This window comes from Silurus aristotelis (genome assembly GCF_946808225.1).
Source record: "Silurus aristotelis genome assembly, chromosome: 13".
Lineage (NCBI taxonomy): Eukaryota > Metazoa > Chordata > Actinopteri > Siluriformes > Siluridae > Silurus > Silurus aristotelis.
In genome coordinates this window covers 25,703,429-25,723,759 of record NC_139586.1, presented here as the reverse complement: position 1 = coordinate 25,723,759, position 20,331 = coordinate 25,703,429, and the positions used below count along the sequence as shown (strand labels likewise).

The following is a 20,331-nucleotide window of genomic DNA, read 5'->3' as shown; positions in this document are numbered from 1 at the left end:
CCGGAAACGTGACGGAAACGCGCTCGACGTTTCCGTCTATTCTCGTATTGCTATGACTTTAATTTCTTTTTAACAGCGTCGAAGGTTTGAGTAACGCAGTAAATGGGACAAATAATTTCATAAAATAACAAAAGTCGTCCTCTGAGGAGGACAAAAACCAGATCACGGTCCAGCGAAAGTAGAGGAGTCGCTTGTATGGACTCTCTATCTCTCTCGGTCTCCCTCCAGAAAAATAAATGACCGAATTAAACGGAGAAGTGTAATTTTAATTTTGTTATTTACTTGATGAATGGCTGCTCGTCGGGGCGCCTTAGTGTGCCAAGCGGAGCTCTCTGGTTCCTGAGTGATTGGTTTTTAGTTGCAAGCTGTGAAGGAGAAAGATGAGAGTGTATGTGTGTGAGTGTGTGTGAAGGAGAGAGAGAAAGAGGGAAGGGAGGGAGGTTATTCTTTAAAGCTCGTAAGGTCGGGGGGGGGGGAAATCCTATTCCAGGAGAGCCAGTTGTTCAAACTGTGTATTCCTGTTCAAACGCCTGATTACATTTGATTGATATTGTTGCTCTGACTCGAGGACGTTGGCGAAGCAGGACAGTCGATTCATAGAATTGAATCTTTGCCAGCCGTTGCATAGCAAGTTGGGAATTTTTTCAGCTTATATAAGAGTATATAAAAAAATTATAATATATATTCTAGATTATTGCCATATTGGTATATCTGGACAGGATGTTAGCTTTGGTATGTTCTGCTCAAGGTCCAATGTTGTATCTTACTTTGGTTAAATTGTGGCTATCACATGTATCCCAATAGGTATCAGAAACCCCATAAGTTTAAATCCCAACAATGCCATTGTGGCAAAAGGGTAAATCTGATCATGCTTGTTTGGGTGGGAGGGATGATTATTCTGCTGTCAGTCAAAGCATCACCAACATAATGAATGTCTGCATGGTAGCTGGTAGTTATCATTACTAAATAGTGGCTGAGAAACACCAAAATGGAGGAGAAGTGGGTATTAAGGGCAAACCCAATTGCCATCAAAGTGGTGTGTCTATCTGGAGTAACACTTCTCTTTCCATTTACTGTATAACCACTTTGAAAAAACCTTTGGAACCAAGGAAGCCTTGTGTCATAGAGCATAATACAGGATTCTGTAATAGGGGTGTAAGAAAATATCGATACACGTAAGTATCACAATATTTTGTTCGGCGATAAATACTGTATAGATTCTCACAAATGCAATATAGATATTAAAAATAATTCATACATGATTCATGGCAGTTGATGCGTTGCGAGTTCACAGTAAATCCCAACCCATAGATAGTTAGCAGTCTTCTTATCTTGAACTTAAACAGTGACAGGAAGTATTAACATAAGGGCATGTCACTAAAATTAGCTTTAATATCCACCTGTTTCCTGGGGAAATCATGCTTCTACTATTAGGCCAATACTAATGCTAATCCTTATAATATAATACAATCATCATCAGTAATCCCACTAGGTGTCTTTCATGATTATGTGCATTTGTTTAAAAAATAAATAAATAAATAAATAAATTATAGGTAAAATGATACTAATTGTGTTCATGTATAACAATACACTTGATGCCCTTGAGGTGTGATATGGGTAAGGCTGGCACATGGGTAAGGCTGGGTAGGTTTAAGGGGTTTGGGTTGGCAGTGTAATTTTAGATATAATTAATGCAAATGCAGATCCCACTGTTTTATAATTCAATAATTTTTTCTTTGCTAAGGTTTGCATATGAAGGTGGTGTGTTATGTGTGATTTCCTAAAATTAGATCCTATACCTGAAAAAATTAATATCCCAATATATCGTCTTGCTTACGGTATAGCATAATATATTATCGCAACCCCCGTATCGTGATGCGTATCGTATCGCCAGATTCTTGCCAGTACATAGCCCCAATAGTAAACCATTGAGTGATAGCAATGTCTGGCAACATTCCCTTTTCATTTATCTGCTGCCTGATGATGCAGAATGGGGTACAACTTGTAGACAGAACCACCGCTAAACTATTCATTTGATGAAAATGCCTCAGGAATAAACGAGCTTGGGCTCACATTGCGTTCAGCCGTTTGAGCCAGTGCATCAAAATATTCAGCACGACCACACTAATTACACTAATGGCATATTTAACCGAATCCAGCTTGGATATATAACACGTCTGCAATGAGCGGGATCGATTGCATCCTGCACAGTCACTCTGTATTGATGTGTCCCGGCCAGCAGGGGGTGTGTGAACGGTGACTGTTAGTGGTCCAAGTGAGAACAGACTCCTGTAATCACCACAGGGGAAAACTGTTCTATCAAACCCCTTATTGGGCCTTATTTTGCCTCTAGTTTAATTTTGCATGACCACAGCTGTAAAGGAAAACATCCTTCAAGGCCCAATGCTAGCAGTGAGAGAGAGAGAGAGAGAGAGAGAGAGAGAGAGAGAGAGAGAGAGAGAGAGAGAGAGAGAGAGAGAGAGAGAGAGAATATCTTTGGCAGAGTGCAGGCTGGGAAAAACATAATGGAATAGTAAATTACCTCAACAGGGGATAGAATATTTATGCAGAAATTCTAATATAGGGAATGTGATGGCATTTATCTTGCAAGCGTCAAGGCAGTGAGACCCCAAACACACACACACACACACACACACACACACACACACCTCCTCTTCCCACCCTCATTCATTTCCTCCTCGGGGCGAAGTACAGAATCCTTTATCAATATTTCCATTGCTATTATTCACTGTCGCGGAAGTGATCTGTTTTAAAGAACCTGGCCAGATGCTTTACAATGAGTAAGACCAAAGCAGGCTAGCGTTTAATTAAAGCACCACTCGGAATGTTTTTCTCAGCTGTTCTCACTATATATCTCTGTCTTGTGCTGTAGGGTTTGCTCTTTACACTAATGGTACTGAAAGCACAGCATAACCTTAAGTGGTTCCTCTTCTTCTCTTCCTCCAGTCCATCGATCCAGGACAGCAGTTCACCTGGGAGCACTCCAACCTGGAGGTCAACAAGCCCAAGAACCGATACGCCAACGTCATCGCTTACGACCACTCCCGCGTCATTCTGGGTCCAGTTGAAGGTCAGGTTCTATTCATCGGCACACAAATTCACACAGACTATACAGGAACCTTAGGAACTGCCAAATCCAAATAACATCTAGTCAAGTCCTGTGACCTACTCAGCAAGACACTATATGGACAGAAGTTTGTGGGCACTTCTCAATACTTTCATCCATATTGACGTTCCATAATTGTGACATACATTGTCTCAATACAATTGTGAGTCATTAATTTCTTTAATAAATTATACCCGATCATTTCAGGAAAGACTTATAGCATGCAGTGAAGGTGCCAGATTTACCTTTTGGGAGCAGATCTGGAACCTTCACTGCATTTTATATAGGAAAGATATATAGCATGCAGTGAGGGTGCCAGATTTATCTTTTGGGAGCAGATCTGGTACCTTCACTGCATTTTATATAGGAAAGATATATAGCATGCAGTGAGGGTGCCAGATTTATCTTTTGGGAGCAGATCTGGTACCTTCACTGCATTTTATATAGGAAAGATATATAGCATGCAGTGAGGGTGCCAGATTTATCTTTTGGGAGCAGATCTGGTACCTTCACTGCATTTTATATAGGAAAGATATATAGCATGCAGTGAAGGTGCCAGATTTCCTTTTGGGAGCAGATCTGATACCTTCACTGCATTTTATATAGGAAAGATATATAGCATGCAGTGAAGGTGCCAGATTTCCTTTTGGGAGCAGATCTGATACCTTCACTGCATTTTATATAGGAAAGATATATAGCATGCAGTGAAGGTGCCAGATTTCCTTTTGGGAGCAGATCTGATACCTTCACTGCATTTTATATAGGAAAGATATATAGCATGCAGTGAAGGTGCCAGATTTCCTTTTGGGAGCAGATCTGATACCTTCACTGCATTTTATATAGGAAAGATATATAGCATGCAGTGAGGGTGCCAGATTTCCTTTTGGGAGCAGATCTGATACCTTCACTGCATTTTATATAAGAAAGATATATAGCATGCAGTGAGGGTGCCAGATTTCCTTTTGGGAGCAGATCTGATACCTTCACTGCATTTTATATAGGAAAGATATATAGCATGCAGTGAAGGTGCCAGGTTTGCCTTTCGGGGGGCAGATTTGGCACCTAAACTGCATGCTATATATCTGTCAAATTTGCCTTTCGGGGCAAATCTGGTATCTTCACTGCATGTTCTAAAGAAAAGATATATAGCATGCAGTGAAGGTACCAGATTTGCCTTTAAGTTGGGGCAAATCTGGCAGATGTAGGAATTTGAAACGTTTGTTCAGTGCACTACATCCCATCGTTATACAATTTGACCACACGACTTTACAGAATAACGATTTGTTTCTGTTATAAAATAGCTTTCTTGCTTCCAAACTCATTTCCATACATGCCTCAGACTGTTTACTTTTGCCTCTTGCCAGATTTTGTTCTTCTTCTTTTTTATTTTTTTTCTCATCAGCATTTCTCATTTTCATGTTACCTCGATTTTGTTTGTTCCGTCTCGTTTGAAACCGCACTTCCCCCGACAGCCCTATTAAAGCCAAGCCTTAACGTGGCGTAACGGAATCAACCCGAAGACAGTGCGAGTAAATACGTAAATTACTCGAGTTTGAAATTTCTATTTTACAGCGCAGTGATTTTTGCCATTAGTCGCAGCAGTGGAACAATTCATGCACACACTCATCTTTTGTTCACCGAGCTATGACTAAAGCCGCATGCGTCGTCGACATTTCGGCAGACAGGGCAGACGTGTTTTAACGCCACGCTCTTTCTCCCCGATTGCTCTTTTTTTTTCTTCCCCGTTTATTGTTATGGAGCGCGAGAGAGACGAACCCAGTCGAGAATTTCATTGCACTTTGTTTAAGCATTAAAACAGCAATTTGGCAACTTGGCCCCCGTGTTTGCTGGCGCCGAGTGTATAATTAACTTGGCTGTGTCTTATGTTGCTCTCATATTATTCTACAGAGTTTAGAATTGGAAGACGACCCCGGAAAACAGTCTGCACTGAGCGATCGGTTATTAAATTATATTTGTGTTTATTTATTTATTTTATCTGTAATTTTTTTACTGTGGGGCAAAATCTAATTCCAGCAGTTATGCCTGATTTAAGCACCAGCAGTGTCATTAAGGGCAAAATCTACAACCCAAAAGAGGTTCCTCAAGGACAGGGGGGGGTTCAATTACAAATTTTTCAATCTATTGCTTCAAATTCCTTTGAAATCATCTACTTTCAAGCAGCTAACGTGACTGAACGCCGACAGATTTAACGCTTTAGTGACTTTTGATTAGCGCTGCGGGCGGCTGGGATCATTTGGTTTGAATTTGATGTAGAAGAAGAATACATTATTCTCCATCATTAACTCTGAATTTCAATTAAAATGTTTTGTTTGTTTTTATCATCACTTTATATTCCTGAAACACGTCATGGTGTCGTTTAAGATTTTCAGAATAATAAGTGGAAAATATTATGCTTATATGTATGGAGTTGGATGCACTCCGAAAGAGAATCTGAAGCAGAAGCTGCCCTGGTTCTTTTTCCTCTTTCTTTCTTTCTTTCTTTCTTTCTTTCTTTCTTTCTTTCTTTCTTTCTTTCTTGCTTGCTTGCTTGCTTGCTTGCTTTCTTTTCTTGCTTGCTTTCTTTTCTGATTTATTTTGTTTCTTTCTTTCTTTCTTTGTTTCTTTCTTTCTTTCTTGCTTGCTTGCTTTCTTTTCTTGCTTGCTTTCTTTTCTGATTTATTTTGTTTCTTTCTTTCTTTCTTTGTTTCTTTCTTTCTTTCTTTCTTGCTTGCGTCCCTTTTTTTCTCTTTCTTACTAAATTTTTTCCTGCTTTCAAATGTTTTATTCTTTGCTTAGTTCTTTCTTTCTTTCTTTCTTTCTACCTTTTTTCTGCTTCAAAATTGTTTTTTTCATTCTTTCTTGCTTAGTTCTTTCTTTTCTTATTTTTTTTCTTCCTTTCCTTCTCTTATGGCTTTCTTGCTTTCTTGCTTTCTTGCTTTTGAACGCTGTACATTGATCCGGGGTTTATTTGGCAATGAGATGAGCTGATGTTATTAGAATGTCATGATGAACAGGTGACCGGGTTTAGAACACACAAAGAGAACTTACAGAACTGCTACAAATATGGCTGTGGTCTTTGGGGAAGTGTAACTGAACCTAATTGAACAGATAAACTACTCTAATCACCTCGAGTGCACAAGTAAGTTTTGTTTATGTGTATTCATCAGTGTAATAGCAGCCTTTTGCTATATTAGCACTGAAAACCTGTGGCGTTTTTATCGCCAATACTGCGTCCTCCCACTCATAATAAACACGAAACAGTTTCATTACAATACGTAATGTTTTGCGTTCCCATAAATATGAATGCAGTGAGAAAAAAATTTTATATATCAAAGACGCATACGTTTCTATACATCATAAGGCTACAAAGTTATATATATTTTTCTGTCCCGGATTAGTGTGTCATGCCTTTCATCCCGTAGCAAAGGACGGAAAGAAGCGAAGCCGCTTTGGGGGAAATTTACAGCTAGCTGGAGGAGACAGGCTGCCGTGGCACAGAGCCTTGTCTAATTCCAGCTTGTAGCACCCTTTAAATCAGGCCCTAAATCACACCACTATATGCCACAGGCCACCAGAGAAGAGAGAGATAGAGTGAAAGAGAGAAAGATAGGGGGACCGAGAGACTCGGTCTTGATGCCTTGTCTGCATGGGAATTATTTTCCGTAATGGGTAACACAGGCTCAGCGTCATGTCAGTGCAGCACAAACCTCGGATTCTCGCCAGCTTCCCGGAATAACCCCAGTAACCGCAGCTACTGTTTCAGTTGCAGCTCAGTTGTTATGGCACATGCACATCTAACCAGAGTGCCTGCCTGAATTCTTTCTTCCTACCCTTCATTCCCAGGCATCGCGGGCAGTGACTACATCAACGCTAACTACATTGACGGCTACAGGAAGCAGAACGCCTACATCGCCACGCAGGGCCCGCTGCCTGAGACGTTCGGAGATTTCTGGAGGATGGTGTGGGAGCAGAGAGCAGCTACCGTGGTCATGATGACTCGCTTAGAGGAGAAGTCACGGGTAAGATATATACATAGCATATAGGGCATATACTTAGGAGCTGAGCACTACTGAAATCATCACTCCACTGGTGCAAATCCAGAAGTTCATGCACCCTGGGACTTGCATTTAATATATACTATATAAATATATTTATGTGTGTGTCTGTGTGTGTGTGTATATATGTTTGTATATTATCCAGCCATACATGGCACTTAGTTGTATAGGGATTTTCCCTGTTCCAGCATAACAATGCCCCTGGTCACAAAGCCAGCTTCAGGAAGATATGCTTTACATGAGTTGGAGTGTCTGTGAAGATTCTTAGTCATCCACTTGCGATTATCTAAAAGTTGAGTCATATCAACTGGACTTTTACAATTTTTCCACAAATTCCACAAAGGAGCTTACAAATTTGTGGAATCCTGCCAACTTCCCTCAGACTGAAGAAGCTGCTCGGAGTAGTGAGTATTGAAACGTTTCGATCCAACCAAATAGTCCAGTTGACCTGACTTAACTTCCAGAAGGAAGGTCTTGAGTGGCCTGCTACAGAGCTTTGACCTCAACCTTATTGAACACCTTTGGGATGAATGTGAACGCTAATTGCACCGCAATTCATCCACTTTTTACTTTACCCATTTCCAGCAATAAATATTCAACATAGTGAAATAAGCATTGATTTATTTTTATTCTCACAGAAAGAGGAGAGAAATTCAGGAAGGGAAAGCTCAGAGCTAAAGCTGTAAACCCGAATATTAAACAGGTTTCTTTCCTGCAGTGTGACATAATTTTGAGCGAAACTACATGCTCGGGTAGGAATAAAAAAAACTATGGACACTAGTCATCAAGTCAGTTTTGGAGAACTGTTTGCTTCCTGTAGGAACACTAGCACCCATGTTGGAGAAGGTTGTGACGATCATCTTCACCGTGCTGCTTGCTTCTATCTTCACCACTGTAGCACAGTCTGACTTTTCTCCTTATCACTCCGTCCACTACATCTGCCTCGTTCAAACCAACCACCTTCATATCTTCTCTCACTACATCCATAAGCCTTCTCTTTGACCTTCCTCTTTTCCTTCTTCTTGGCAGCTCCATATTAATCATTCTTCTACCAATATACCCCATGTCCGTCCCCTAAACATGACCAACCCTTTTCAATCATGCCTCTCTCACCTTGTCTCCAGAACAGTCCCTAATAATCTGATTTCTAATCCTGTCCATCTGTCCATATATAAATGATCACTAACACCGGAGCGCCCTTCTGCCCTGGATAAATGTGAAGTAGGCATCTCCTTACGGAAAACTTCGTATAAATCCGTCTATTTAGAGCCGTTTTTTGAGACCCCTTTCTTTTCGTACTGTTGTAACGTATCACGCATTTCTATAGCTGTAAAATATCGAGTCGCATCTCAGGAGGAGCGAGACTTCACGGATAATAGCAAAATTTGTTGACGTCTATCTCCTGTATGCCCATGATACTTTGTTTTTTAGAGACAGCTGGTCAGAAAGTTTAAGCATTGAAGCGCAGCTCCATTATTGTTGTGTAGGATTTTTTTTTTTGCATGAGTACGTTCAATGACAAGTGTCTAGTGAATAAAAAAAGACGTAGCGGCGCTTCTCATGGCGCACGAACGGACATAAACTGTGAAGAAATGTCAGCTCTGACTGAGCGAACGACGAGAAATGGGTGCAAAAGAGGAGAGAAAGATCATAGGCGACAATTATCTCTCACTTCCACCCGGCTAGCATGGACCATTTAGCAAATACAGGGGAAGGCAGTGGAAATGACAGTGAAAGAGAGTGTGAGAGAGAGAGAGAGAGAGAGAGAGAGAGAGAGAGAGAGAAATAGTGTTGGAAAGAGGAGAATCTCTCAGTGGGAGGTTTTTCTTTCACCAAATGCAACCATCCAGAATGGCAGCACCTTCGACACCTCATTTACTCAATCCCCGATCTCGCTTCATCACAGATAGCGTTAATTAGAGCCTGCTCGACATGGGCTAAAATAATTCCACAGGAGGTCTGGGACGCATCAGCCACAGGGAGATCTTTCAGCACAGGAGAAACTTTTCCAGAGTTGTTGGCCTTAATTTGATTGCTGTTTACATCGAGATAAACTATGTGGACAAAAGTATGTAGTCCCCATCTGCTGTTTCCTCCACTCTCCTGGGAAGATGTTCCACTAGATTTTGGAGCCTGCCTTGGAGATTTGTGTTTATCTCACTCCAGAGATCTTTCACTCCAACCCATGTATCTTCGTGGAGCTGGCTTTGTGCACATAGTTATTGTCATGCTGGATCATGCTTGGCTCTCCTATTTCAAGTCAAGGGAAAATGTTATGCTACCACGTTCACATCCTATACAGTTGTGTCTCCAACTTTGTACTAACAGTTTGGTGAAGAACTTTATAGCTGGAAAAGGCCTGTTGTTTTCTTTAGCAGCCATTCGTTTTATTTCTTGTGAAACTAAAAAGAAAACCAAACTCTGTCAAGAACATCTCCTTCTGTGCCATGTGCCATGTCAAATTTGACTGGTACCAAGCACTCGCACTGGAGACTCCAAAGTGTTTTATTCGCATTATTTCAAAGCAATTTTCCAAAAGTGATACTTTTGTTCATTATAGAATGGCACGTGATGCATGCCATTGTCATTCGGCTCATCCGTCAGTCTCTGATCAAGTTTGAGTCTTTTCAGCCTCTGTATGGGTACAGGAGGAACTGGATGTGTCGTATCTAAGCCTTATATCTATGTTTTTTGAAAGTAAGTTTGGATGAATAGTTTTCGGTCATGTGATTAAGTTCAGGTCCAAGGAACTCTGGGTAAACTCTGTGGACTGGACTCTGTACTGTGACCCTGTTTTATATTCATAATTCTGTTGTCATTCATATTCATGGCTCTGTTATGTTTGCATATTCAGATCAAGTGCGATCAGTACTGGCCGAGTCGAGGGACGGAGACATACGGCATGACCCAGGTCACCCTCCTGGACACCATCGAGCTGGCCACCTTCTGCGTACGCACCTTCTCTTTACACAAGGTAGGACTCTGCACCAAACATGGAGTAAGATATTTCCATTATAGGAAAAAAATCCATGATGGAGTGGTGCGATCGGGTACCATTCAGAAGCTGATTATTCTCCAGTATCAGCAGCTGGAATCACACTTTATAGGGAAATGGTTGAAATGTTGGACTTCTGATCTTAAGGATATGAGTTCAAATTCCAGCAACACTAAGCTGCCACTGTTGGACCCTTGAACAGTTCTCTCAACCTTCAAATGCTCAGTTGTATAAATGCGATCATTGTAAATAGCCCACGATAAAGACGTCTGACAAATGGCGTAAATGTATGTGTAATATATATATATATATATATATATATATATATATATATATATATATATATATATATATATATATATATATATATAAAGAATTAATTCCTGTGCAGAATATACATTTTCTGTGAGACAATTTACTTCTTCTGTAATCACTTTTATATAATTATTTGCTCACTAGCCTATTTTTTTATGGCTTGAAATTAATTAGAACAAAAAACTTGTCAATCAGAAATGAGCAGAATTGAAAAAATTGGTTCGGTTGAATCTCTGTGTGTGTGTGTGTGTGTGTGTGTGTGTGTGTGTGTGTGTGTGTGTGTGTGTGTGTGTGTGTGTGTGTGTGTGTGTGTGTGTGTGTGTTTGGAGAGAGAAAAAGAGAGAGATAGAGAGAGCACAAGGTAAAAAATACTGACATTCTGTAAAACTTTAAAACCTGTCAATCAGAATTGAGCAGAATTGAGAAAAATGGTTTGGTTGAGTGTGTGTATGTGTATTTGTGTGTGTGTGTGTGTGTGTGTGTGTGTGTGTGTGTGTGTGTGTGTGTGTGTGTGTGTGTGTGTGTGTGTGTGTATGGAGATAGAGAGAGAGAGAGAGAGAGAGAGAGAGAGAGAGAGAGAGAGAGAGAGAGAGAGAGAGAGAGAGAAGGCACGGCAAAGGTAAAAATACTGTAAATCAATTAATCATCCAGAACTCCTTCCTGATTGTCATAGAAATACTGTTCACATGTAAAATCAGAGCTGCTGGTTTGATTATTTCCCACAATAATATAAAAGTTAAGCTTTTCTCCTCCAACACAAAGTGGACATGAACCAGTTTCTGAAGATGGACGTTTTGCAAAAAGAAGTTTCTCTTAGCTTGTATAGCGCGGGTCAGAAGCTGCTTATAAAATATCTAAGCAACAAAAGACTCGCCTTGCTGTCTCTCTTTCTCGTTTACTTATACACATTCGCTCAGTACTTTCCCTCAGGAGTCGGGCACACTGCTCTGCAGGACACTGCTCTGCAGGGGGCTCGGTCTGTAGATTAGGGAGAAATAAACAGGAAGGCTAGATGTGAAGAGGTGAGGCGTGCCTAAGGCCATTGTGCTATCCTTCTTTCTTTGTATGTCGCACGCACACACACACATACACACACACACACACACACACACACACACACACACACACACACAAAGACCTTTGTCTCTGTTCTGAGAAACACGCTCGAGAGGTAATTGGCAGCATGCTACGTTGCAAACACTTAGCAGTGAAGTAGAGCGAGAGTGAAAGAGGGTGCACACTGTTTTACAGTCACAACAGAGCAGAATACAGATGCACAGTAAAGGGTTTCATACTGCAAATAAAAACTTTCAGGAGTTTATTTTGCTTTAGTGGAAAATAGGAATTTGGAGCAGCGATATGATTGGAAAACTGTAAATACTAGGGATGGTGGGATTCACAGATCTGCATCTGTATAGCAGTTAATGATGTGATGCATCGATTTAAAAAAGTGTGCATCGGATAAAAGTTGGCGTTTGCATGATTGTTTTTTTTTTTTTTTACATATTTTCATTGGTAAAAAAAAGCTTATTTATATATAATTATTAGTAGATGTGCTATACTTTTATTATTAAATCTTAACCTCGCTAAACAGTTTCTCAAACGTCTTCTATCAGCACCACTGCTGCTACGTGAATATGATGAGACCCAGGTGCATCCTGGGAGTCGCATAGAATACAGATTAACATGGCAGAGGCAGAGCTGCATCTTCCTGGAGACACAAGAGGAAAAGAACATCTGGTTTTATTAAAAATTTTTTCTTTTTTTTCTTTTTTTACAAAGGCCTGTTTGTGAAAGGGGCCATGTGTTTAGAAGTCAGAAGGCACTTAAGTAAATTGATGATTTGCTGTCTTTCTGACCCGAAAAAATTAAATCGATCAGTACCATGTTGAATTGCGTAGCATCATATTTTTTCCATTGCATTGTTGAATCAAATCAAAATCAGATCACACTGCATCGTAATATGGAGAAATCGTATCGCATCAGTAGTTGCTTCATATTTATCTTAAATGTATCGTATCATTGGCTATGCGTCGGCTTTGTGAATTGCATCAGCCTCAGTTATGAAGATGTGCATTCCCTTTTATATCTTCTTATTGAGGGCCACATGGTCCCAAAATAAATGAATTTGGTGCCACTTTCTGCTTGTCCCAATGAGAAAAACTGTTTTTCTGTAAATAAAAAAAAATAATGTGTTTTTGTTTGCTGAGGTTATGATTATGGTTTGATTTTGAGGTGTAGCTTAGCATTAATTAGCTGCATCAAGGATTATGTCAGTGGAAGGTCCACACAAGGTGAATGCAAAGTTGTATGTACTTTTTAACGTAACCATCCAGCACTGCACTAGAGTGTCGAAAAAACTGGGGCAAGGTGGATTTAATTACGGCGATTATTTATTCATTTATTCAGTGGCGCTTCTGTCAGTGAGTAAAATAAGAAAGAAAGAAAGAAAGAAAGAAAGAAAGAAAGAAAGAAAGAAAGAAAGAAAGAAAGAAAGAAAGAAAGAAAGAAAGAAAGAAAGAAAGAAGGCTGCAGACCACTGAGGTCATTTTTTTACCTTTGTGTGTGTGTTGGTCAGCAGATTTTTGTCGACTTGATAAACACATGAGGAGAATGTGTTTGTGAATGTGCAGAGTGAAGTTAAATTCTGTTCATTCTTTCTTTTTTCTCACTCTTTCTCATTCTTTCTACAGAATGGTTCTAGTGAAAAACGTGAGGTACGTCAGTTCCAGTTCACAGCATGGCCGGATCATGGCGTGCCCGAGTACCCGACGCCCTTCCTGGCATTCCTGCGGAGGGTAAAGACCTGCAACCCACCTGATGCAGGGCCCATCATCGCCCACTGCAGGTCAGATACCTGTCTTATTTGATAATTTTTTTCTTTTTTTTCTTTCTCATTCACCTGCCAAATATCATTAGTAAAGGGAGGGTATTGGCTCGTATGTGTTTCCTCTGAGACTCTTCCTCTGAAACACAGCCAACCACATTTTTCTTTTTACAAACTGCTGCTCATGCTGCATCACATGGCAATGTAACACAAATGTCTCTCTAATGCATTCATTACAGTACCTCACAGATTGCCATGATTAGCTAATGTCATTGTGATCGACACTGCTCAGAGTAATGCTGCCACCCTCCCCTCCCCCCAGATCACATTGCCAATCAGGAGTTTGAAAAACATATACAATCCAGTGCTTTACATGAACCTTGGTCAGATTTTCAAAAATTTCTCTTCCTTAAATATCATGTATTCAATACACAAATTGACCAAATCAGTTTCTTCTCCTTCATCAGCCATTGTGGAATGAAAAGGGAGATAGCGCTGTCTCTGAACGTCCAATCAAAGGACGTGAAAATAAAGACGTTATTGTACACATGCTAGATGGCCTCCGGATTGGTTGATTGATAACTTGACATCTGATTGGTTAAAGCAACAGCTTCAAGCAGCATGTACTTTACACTACTGCTGACTTTGAAGGCCTCATGGCAGATTTTGAACAGCGACAAGTGATGTGACGGCTGAAAGCGAGAGAAACGCTAGGAAATGAAGAGAATAGATTTAATAGGGAATAATTTTATACATATTCATGGTGTAAAAATGTAAACATAAGTCAGTAATTTCAGGCTTGCTGACACTTATGGCTTACCACATGTATATTACAAGAAATGGTTCGATTAATTTTTTTATTATTTAAGATGATCCCTAGTTGATCTGTCGTAGATGGAGGTGTGTTTTGCTTCATGTTAAGTCCAACACCAAACGAATTAAGGCCCTTAATAGTAATCAATTAGGATCATTATATAAGGCATTCACTAGATGTCTGGCTTTCGAGACTGTAATATTTCACTGTAATAGGGCTTGACCTGCACACCTATATTAGATTTTTTTTTCCCACGCTTAATATTCATCTGATATGAATCATTAATCATACTTTCTGATTGGTTTGCTGCTGATGGATGTCATGTCAAGGCAACCAAGCTGTATTTGGGCTGATGGTAGTGTGGATCAGACAGGTTATTTTTTTTGGCCATAATAAGGTTAGATTTTGGATTTAAAGCTCCTTTCTTTAAAACTCCACATTTAAAAAGGTAAAATAAATTACTAATGCGTAGCAATGTAAACTATTGTTTTATTATTATTGTTATTATTATTATTATTATTGCCTGCTTTTTTACTCTCCACTGTCCGTGTGTGTTTAGCGCCGGCGTGGGCCGCACCGGTTGCTTCATCGTCATCGACGCCATGCTGGAGCGCATAAAGCACGAGAAGACGGTGGACATCTACGGCCACGTGACGCTGATGCGTGCTCAAAGGAACTACATGGTGCAGACGGAGGATCAGTACAGTTTCATCCACGACGCTCTGCTGGAGGCGGTCGCCTGCGGCAACACAGAGGTCCCCGCCCGCAGCCTCTTCTCCTACATCCAGAAACAGGCTCAGGTGGAGGCCGGAGAGCACGTCACGGGCATGGAGCTGGAGTTCAAGGTAGCTCACTAATACAGATCAACTGAAAAATGAAACAACCCTCATAACAAAGATGAGTGGTGGGAATTACAGGAGAGGAACGCCAGGATTTTGTATGCGTCTTTTAATCCATTAATAATCTTATTCAATAATCCAGTCAGAATATTAATTTCTGAACACGTTCATTGGAATTTGTCAGAAAAGCACAATCCAAATTACATTTAATAATGTGTTGTAAGTCATTTTATCATGCATTAATGATCTTTTCGAAATATACAAAATCCAAGATGCAGAAGCATCAAAGCAGCCATCGGCTCGAGAAAGTGTTTCTTTTCGATATCTCTCATCGGATCCAAAATGTCCATGTCCTTACATGACACTACACAGGTAACACACGTCGCCTAGCCGTGAAGGTTGGACAAAAAACCCAAAACAGAATCCCTTATGAGATGGGCTCTGTCCCAAATCACACACCATGTATTTTATTCTTTGCCACATATCAGGTGTATAACACGGTGACTCGATCTAAACGAATGAGTAGATGCGGGTGCAGATATTTATTTAAAAAATAAATGGTCAAAAATTGCAGACGAGAGACATGAAAACGAAAGAAAACATAACCTGATCAAGACGTCAGCAACCATGGAAGGCAAAAAGTGCCATGAAAGAAGAGATTATAAGTGCTAATCAAAGTGTGAGGGTGCAGCGGGTGATGGGAAAAGCAATCCAGGGCCATAAACGTAGTGTGATGTGAAACATACAATCAACAGTAATGGAACTGTTATTAATGGACATTCGGTGGTTCCTTTTTGAGTCAGGTTCCTCTCAAGGTTTCTTCCTCATGCCATCTCACACAATGGCCATATGTGTTTTTTTCTATGCCAGCTCTATGAAGATATGCTTTACATGGGTTGGAGTGGAAGATCTCCTGCTATACAGCTCTGACCTCAAACCTTTTAAACAGGATGAATTTGAGCGCCGATGCACCCCTGGTCTCACCTCACCTACATCAGTACCTGAGTTTAATAAAATCTTTGTAGCAGAATGAGCACAAATCTCCATAAGAATCTAGTGGAACACCTTCCCAGAAGAGTGGAGGTTATTACAACAGGATATGGGACTAATAAATGAGTGTTATCTATTAAAGAAATGTAAAAAGAGAATGTTGGATGAAGGATAACACTGTATGAGCTCCGGTATCCATAGTAACGGCTGCTTTAATCTGACTTCCTGGCTTTGATGTACCGCTGTTACCTTACTATAGAATGCGCGCACGTAGTCGACGTTAGAGTCCCGTGGTTGTTGCGAAAGACGCTTTGTGAGCGCGAAGAGCTGTTGACATCGCAGCGTATGCTACGTGACTGAAACCCATTAAAAGCTCACTCGTTTCTGAGTAGCTCTTGACCTAATTGCGTGCACCGTATTGCACTACAGCCTGTAATCGTTTGTTAAATTACCCACCACAACGGAGAAACGCATCTGTCAGGCGAAGAACAGCGACGCTCGTCATCTCCTGGGAAGACGCTCTCGCCGCAGTCCATGCAAATGATGGAACTCAAGCAGCACGCCAGAGGACCGAGATTCGGCTGAGTTATTAATAGGAGTGGGAGAGCTACAGGAGGCTTTAATTATTAGCTGATGATGATGAATCGACACAGGAGAGAGAGAGAGAGAGAGAGAGAGAGAGAGAGAGAGAGAGAAGGATGGAGTCTTTCCAGCAGTTCTTTAGAAACTACCTTATTTAAATTGTCCCAGTGTAATTAATGTGTCCAGATCATGCGTCAGAGCTTAACGTAGCAGAAAATCTATACATGACCAATTCTGGTTATACACTATATGCACAAAAGTATTGGGACGTCTGAAGCGATATGTGCTTCTTTCCCACACTATTACACACAATTTTATAGGACGTCTTTGGTTGCAGGAGCATGAGATTTTCCCCTCACGTGAACTAGGAGACCCAAAACTGCTCCGGCATGATGAGTTCAGATGTTCTCTGAGTTGCCCCCTGCCACACACACACATATACAGTGAGGAAAATAAGTATTTGAACACCCTGCTATTTTGCAAGTTCTCCCACTAAGAAATCATGGAGGGGTCTGAAATTGTCATCGTAGGTGCATGTCCACTGTGAGAGACATAATCTAAAAAAGAAAAATCCAGAAATCACAATATATGATTTTTAAACTATTTATTTGTATGATACAGCTGCAAATAAGTATTTGAACACCTGTCTATCAGCTAGAATTCTGACCCTCAAAGACCTGTTAGTCTGCCTTTAAAATGTCCACCTCCACTACATTTATTATCCTAAATTAGATGCACCTGTTTGAGGTCGTTAGCTGCATAAATACACCTGTCCACCCCATACAATCAGTAAGAATCCAACTACTAACATGGCCAAGACCAAAGAGCTGTCCAAAGACACTAGAGACAAAATTGTACACCTCCACAAGGCTGGAAAGGGCTACGGGGAAATTGCCAAGCAGCTTGGTGAAAAAAGGTCCACTGTTGGAGCAATCATTAGAAAATGGAAGAAGCTAAACATGACTGTCAATCTCCCTCGGACTGGGGCTCCATGCAAGATCTCACCTTGTGGGGTCTCAATGGTCCTAAGGAAGGTAAGAAATCAGCCCAGAACTACACGGGAGGAGCTGGTCAATGACCTGAAAAGAGCTGGGACCACCGTTTCCAAGGTTACTGTTAGTAATACACTAAGACGTCATGGTTTGAAATTATGCATGGCAAAGAAGGTTCCCCTGCTTAAACCAGCACATGTCCAGGCACGTCTTAAGTTTGCCAATGACCATTTGGATGATCCAGAGGAGTCATGGGAGAAAGTCATGTGGTCAGATGCGACCAAAATAGAACTTTTGGGTCATAATTTGACTAAACGTGTTTAGAGGAAGAAGAATGATGAGTACCATCCCAAGAACACCATCCCTACTGTGAAGCATGGGGGTGGTAGCATCATGCTTTGGGGGTGTTTTTCTGCACATGGGACAGGGCGACTGCACTGTATTAAGGAGAGGATGACCAGGGCCATGTATTGCGAGATTTTGGGGAACAACCTCCTTCCCTCAGTTAGAACATTGAAGATGGGTCGAGGCTGGGTCTTCCAACATGACAATGACCCAAAGCACACAGCCAGGATAACCAAGGAGTGCCTCTGTAAGAAGCATATCAAGGTTCTGGCGTGGCCTAGCCAGTCTCCAGACCTAAACGCAATAGATAATCTTTGGAGGGAGCTCAAACTCCGTGTTTCTCAGCGACAGGCCAGAAACCTGACTGATCTAGAGAAGATCTGTGTGGAGGAGTGGGCCAAAATCCCTCCTGCAGTGTGTGCAAACCTGGTGAAAAACTACAGGAAACGTTTGACCTCAAACAAAGGCTACTGTACCAAATATTAACATTGACTTTCTCAGGTGTTCAAATACTTATTTGCAGCTGTATCATACAAATAAATAGTTTAAAAATCATATATTGTGATTTCTGGATTTTTTTTTTTAGATTATGTCTCTCACAGTGGACATGCACCTACGATGACAATTTCAGACCCCTCCATGATTTTCAAGTGGGAGAACTTGCAAAATAGCAGGGTGTTCAAATACTTATTTTCCTTACTGTATATATATATATATATATATATATATATATATATATATATATATATATATATATATATATATATATATATATATATATATATATATATATATATACTGTAAAGTCTATACAGTATGGTACCGTAAAATGCTCTATTGCTAAATGATGTATTGTATTTTGTTACATTGTTGTAAGATTACAGTATACTACCCCATACTGATCACTATTCTTTGAGAGTCCTGGGTTGGATAGGCCACGTCTCGACTTCTTCAAGTTATGACGGTGTCATGGGAACACGTCTCCTTAGTAAGTCGGAGACTACCTGTAGTTCTGGTCGTCCCACATTAGAGCCCCAGCTTTCAGCTCCATAGTGACGTTTCGTTTATAGCAGACAGTAAAGTAAGTCTTACTGTAATACTAATCCGTTAGATCTGGTACATCTGTATTTATATTGAATGTGTATATTTACAGAAGAGACAGATTTCCTTTCTCAGTTCTACAGCTTTAGATCAGAATTAAAATAGTGGAATATCGGACGCGGAGCACGTCTCGACTAAGGAGGGGGAAACGGTGTGAATTTTCAATTGCATTTTCTTCATTTTAGGCTAAGAGCTGTGTGTGGGTGTGTGTGTGTGTGTGTGTGTGTGTGTGTGTGTGTGTGTGTGTGTGTGTGTGTGTGTGTGTGTGTGTGTGTGTGTGTGTGTGTTGCTGAACAGTAGGAGTCGAAGTAGAAATAAATTGCTTGGTCATGTAGTTCCGACACTGAGAGTGTATGTGCATGCTGGTGTATGCATATGTGTGTGCGTGTGTGTGGTGTGTGTGTGTGTGTGTGTGTGTGTGTGTGTGTGTGTGTGTGTGTGTGTGTGTGTGTGTGTGTGTTTAAATTCTATCAGCCAGATGCATGGCTCTCTGCTTTTTCATGCTTTTCCAGGTGCTTCCTTTGAAGAGTAGGCACCCAGCCAGTGAGACACACACAAGCACACACACACACACACACACACACACACACACACACATCTATCCAGCAGAGCTAACCAACTGTACAGTATGTTTAGAAGTAACTGTGTGAAGAGAGGGAAAAAAAAGAAAGATGGATAGAGAGAAAATGAATGAGAAGAGGAGAGAAAGGGTGTCAGTCATAAGAAGATTCTCCCAGACAGACGACCTAAAAACAGGGATGGATTGTAGCCATCATGGCTGCTCTAATGCTAATGCATCCTAACCTCAATTTGGATGATATGACTACATACAGTCATTCGAATGTATTCAAACCTCAAGGGCAATTTGTATATTTTATTGTTGTTTTTTTGCTATACACTGTAGACATTTGGGTTTTAGATCCAAAGACGAACATGAGACGATTTTATTTCACTATATTGCCACTTTTTCTTCTGTCTAAGTTCAAAATATTTGGACACTTGATTTTCATGTTTGTTTATTTGAGCGCTTCTCATTTATAAATGTTCCATACGCCCGTCTGTGTAAAATCGTGCATGCGTGTATATTAGATGTGACAGCGACCCATTTCCGCCAACTCTATCGCTATTTCAGAGATGATTGTGTTTGATGGATGGAACAGGTGCTTTGAGGAACTGGGCCAACACACCTCTATCAATAGAGCCAAGCAGCTGGAACACAGCCGTGACTCACGTGTGATCCAAACCAGACCACTCTAAACTCACATGTTGTTTCTCAATATGGCCGCCAAAGACAAGCAAAATTATATCTTAAAAAAAAAGGCATTAAGTCACATTGCAGGGAAAATTGT

General features: G+C 40.6%; 1 protein-coding gene across 19 annotated transcripts in view; it reads left to right on the top strand.

The window, feature by feature from the left end:
* Positions 1–20,331, top strand: part of ptprsa (protein tyrosine phosphatase receptor type Sa) — a 276,827-nt gene that overhangs the window by 241,168 nt on the left and 15,328 nt on the right. For all 19 annotated transcript variants that reach the window (XM_083558977.1, XM_083558975.1, XM_083558972.1 and 16 more), the window contains 5 exons: positions 2,968–3,091; positions 6,971–7,146; positions 10,037–10,156; positions 13,186–13,340; positions 14,693–14,978. In XM_083558977.1, the coding sequence (XP_083415103.1) occupies positions 2,968–3,091; positions 6,971–7,146; positions 10,037–10,156; positions 13,186–13,340; positions 14,693–14,978 (861 nt within the window). The remainder of the gene's footprint in view (positions 1–2,967; positions 3,092–6,970; positions 7,147–10,036; positions 10,157–13,185; positions 13,341–14,692; positions 14,979–20,331) is intronic.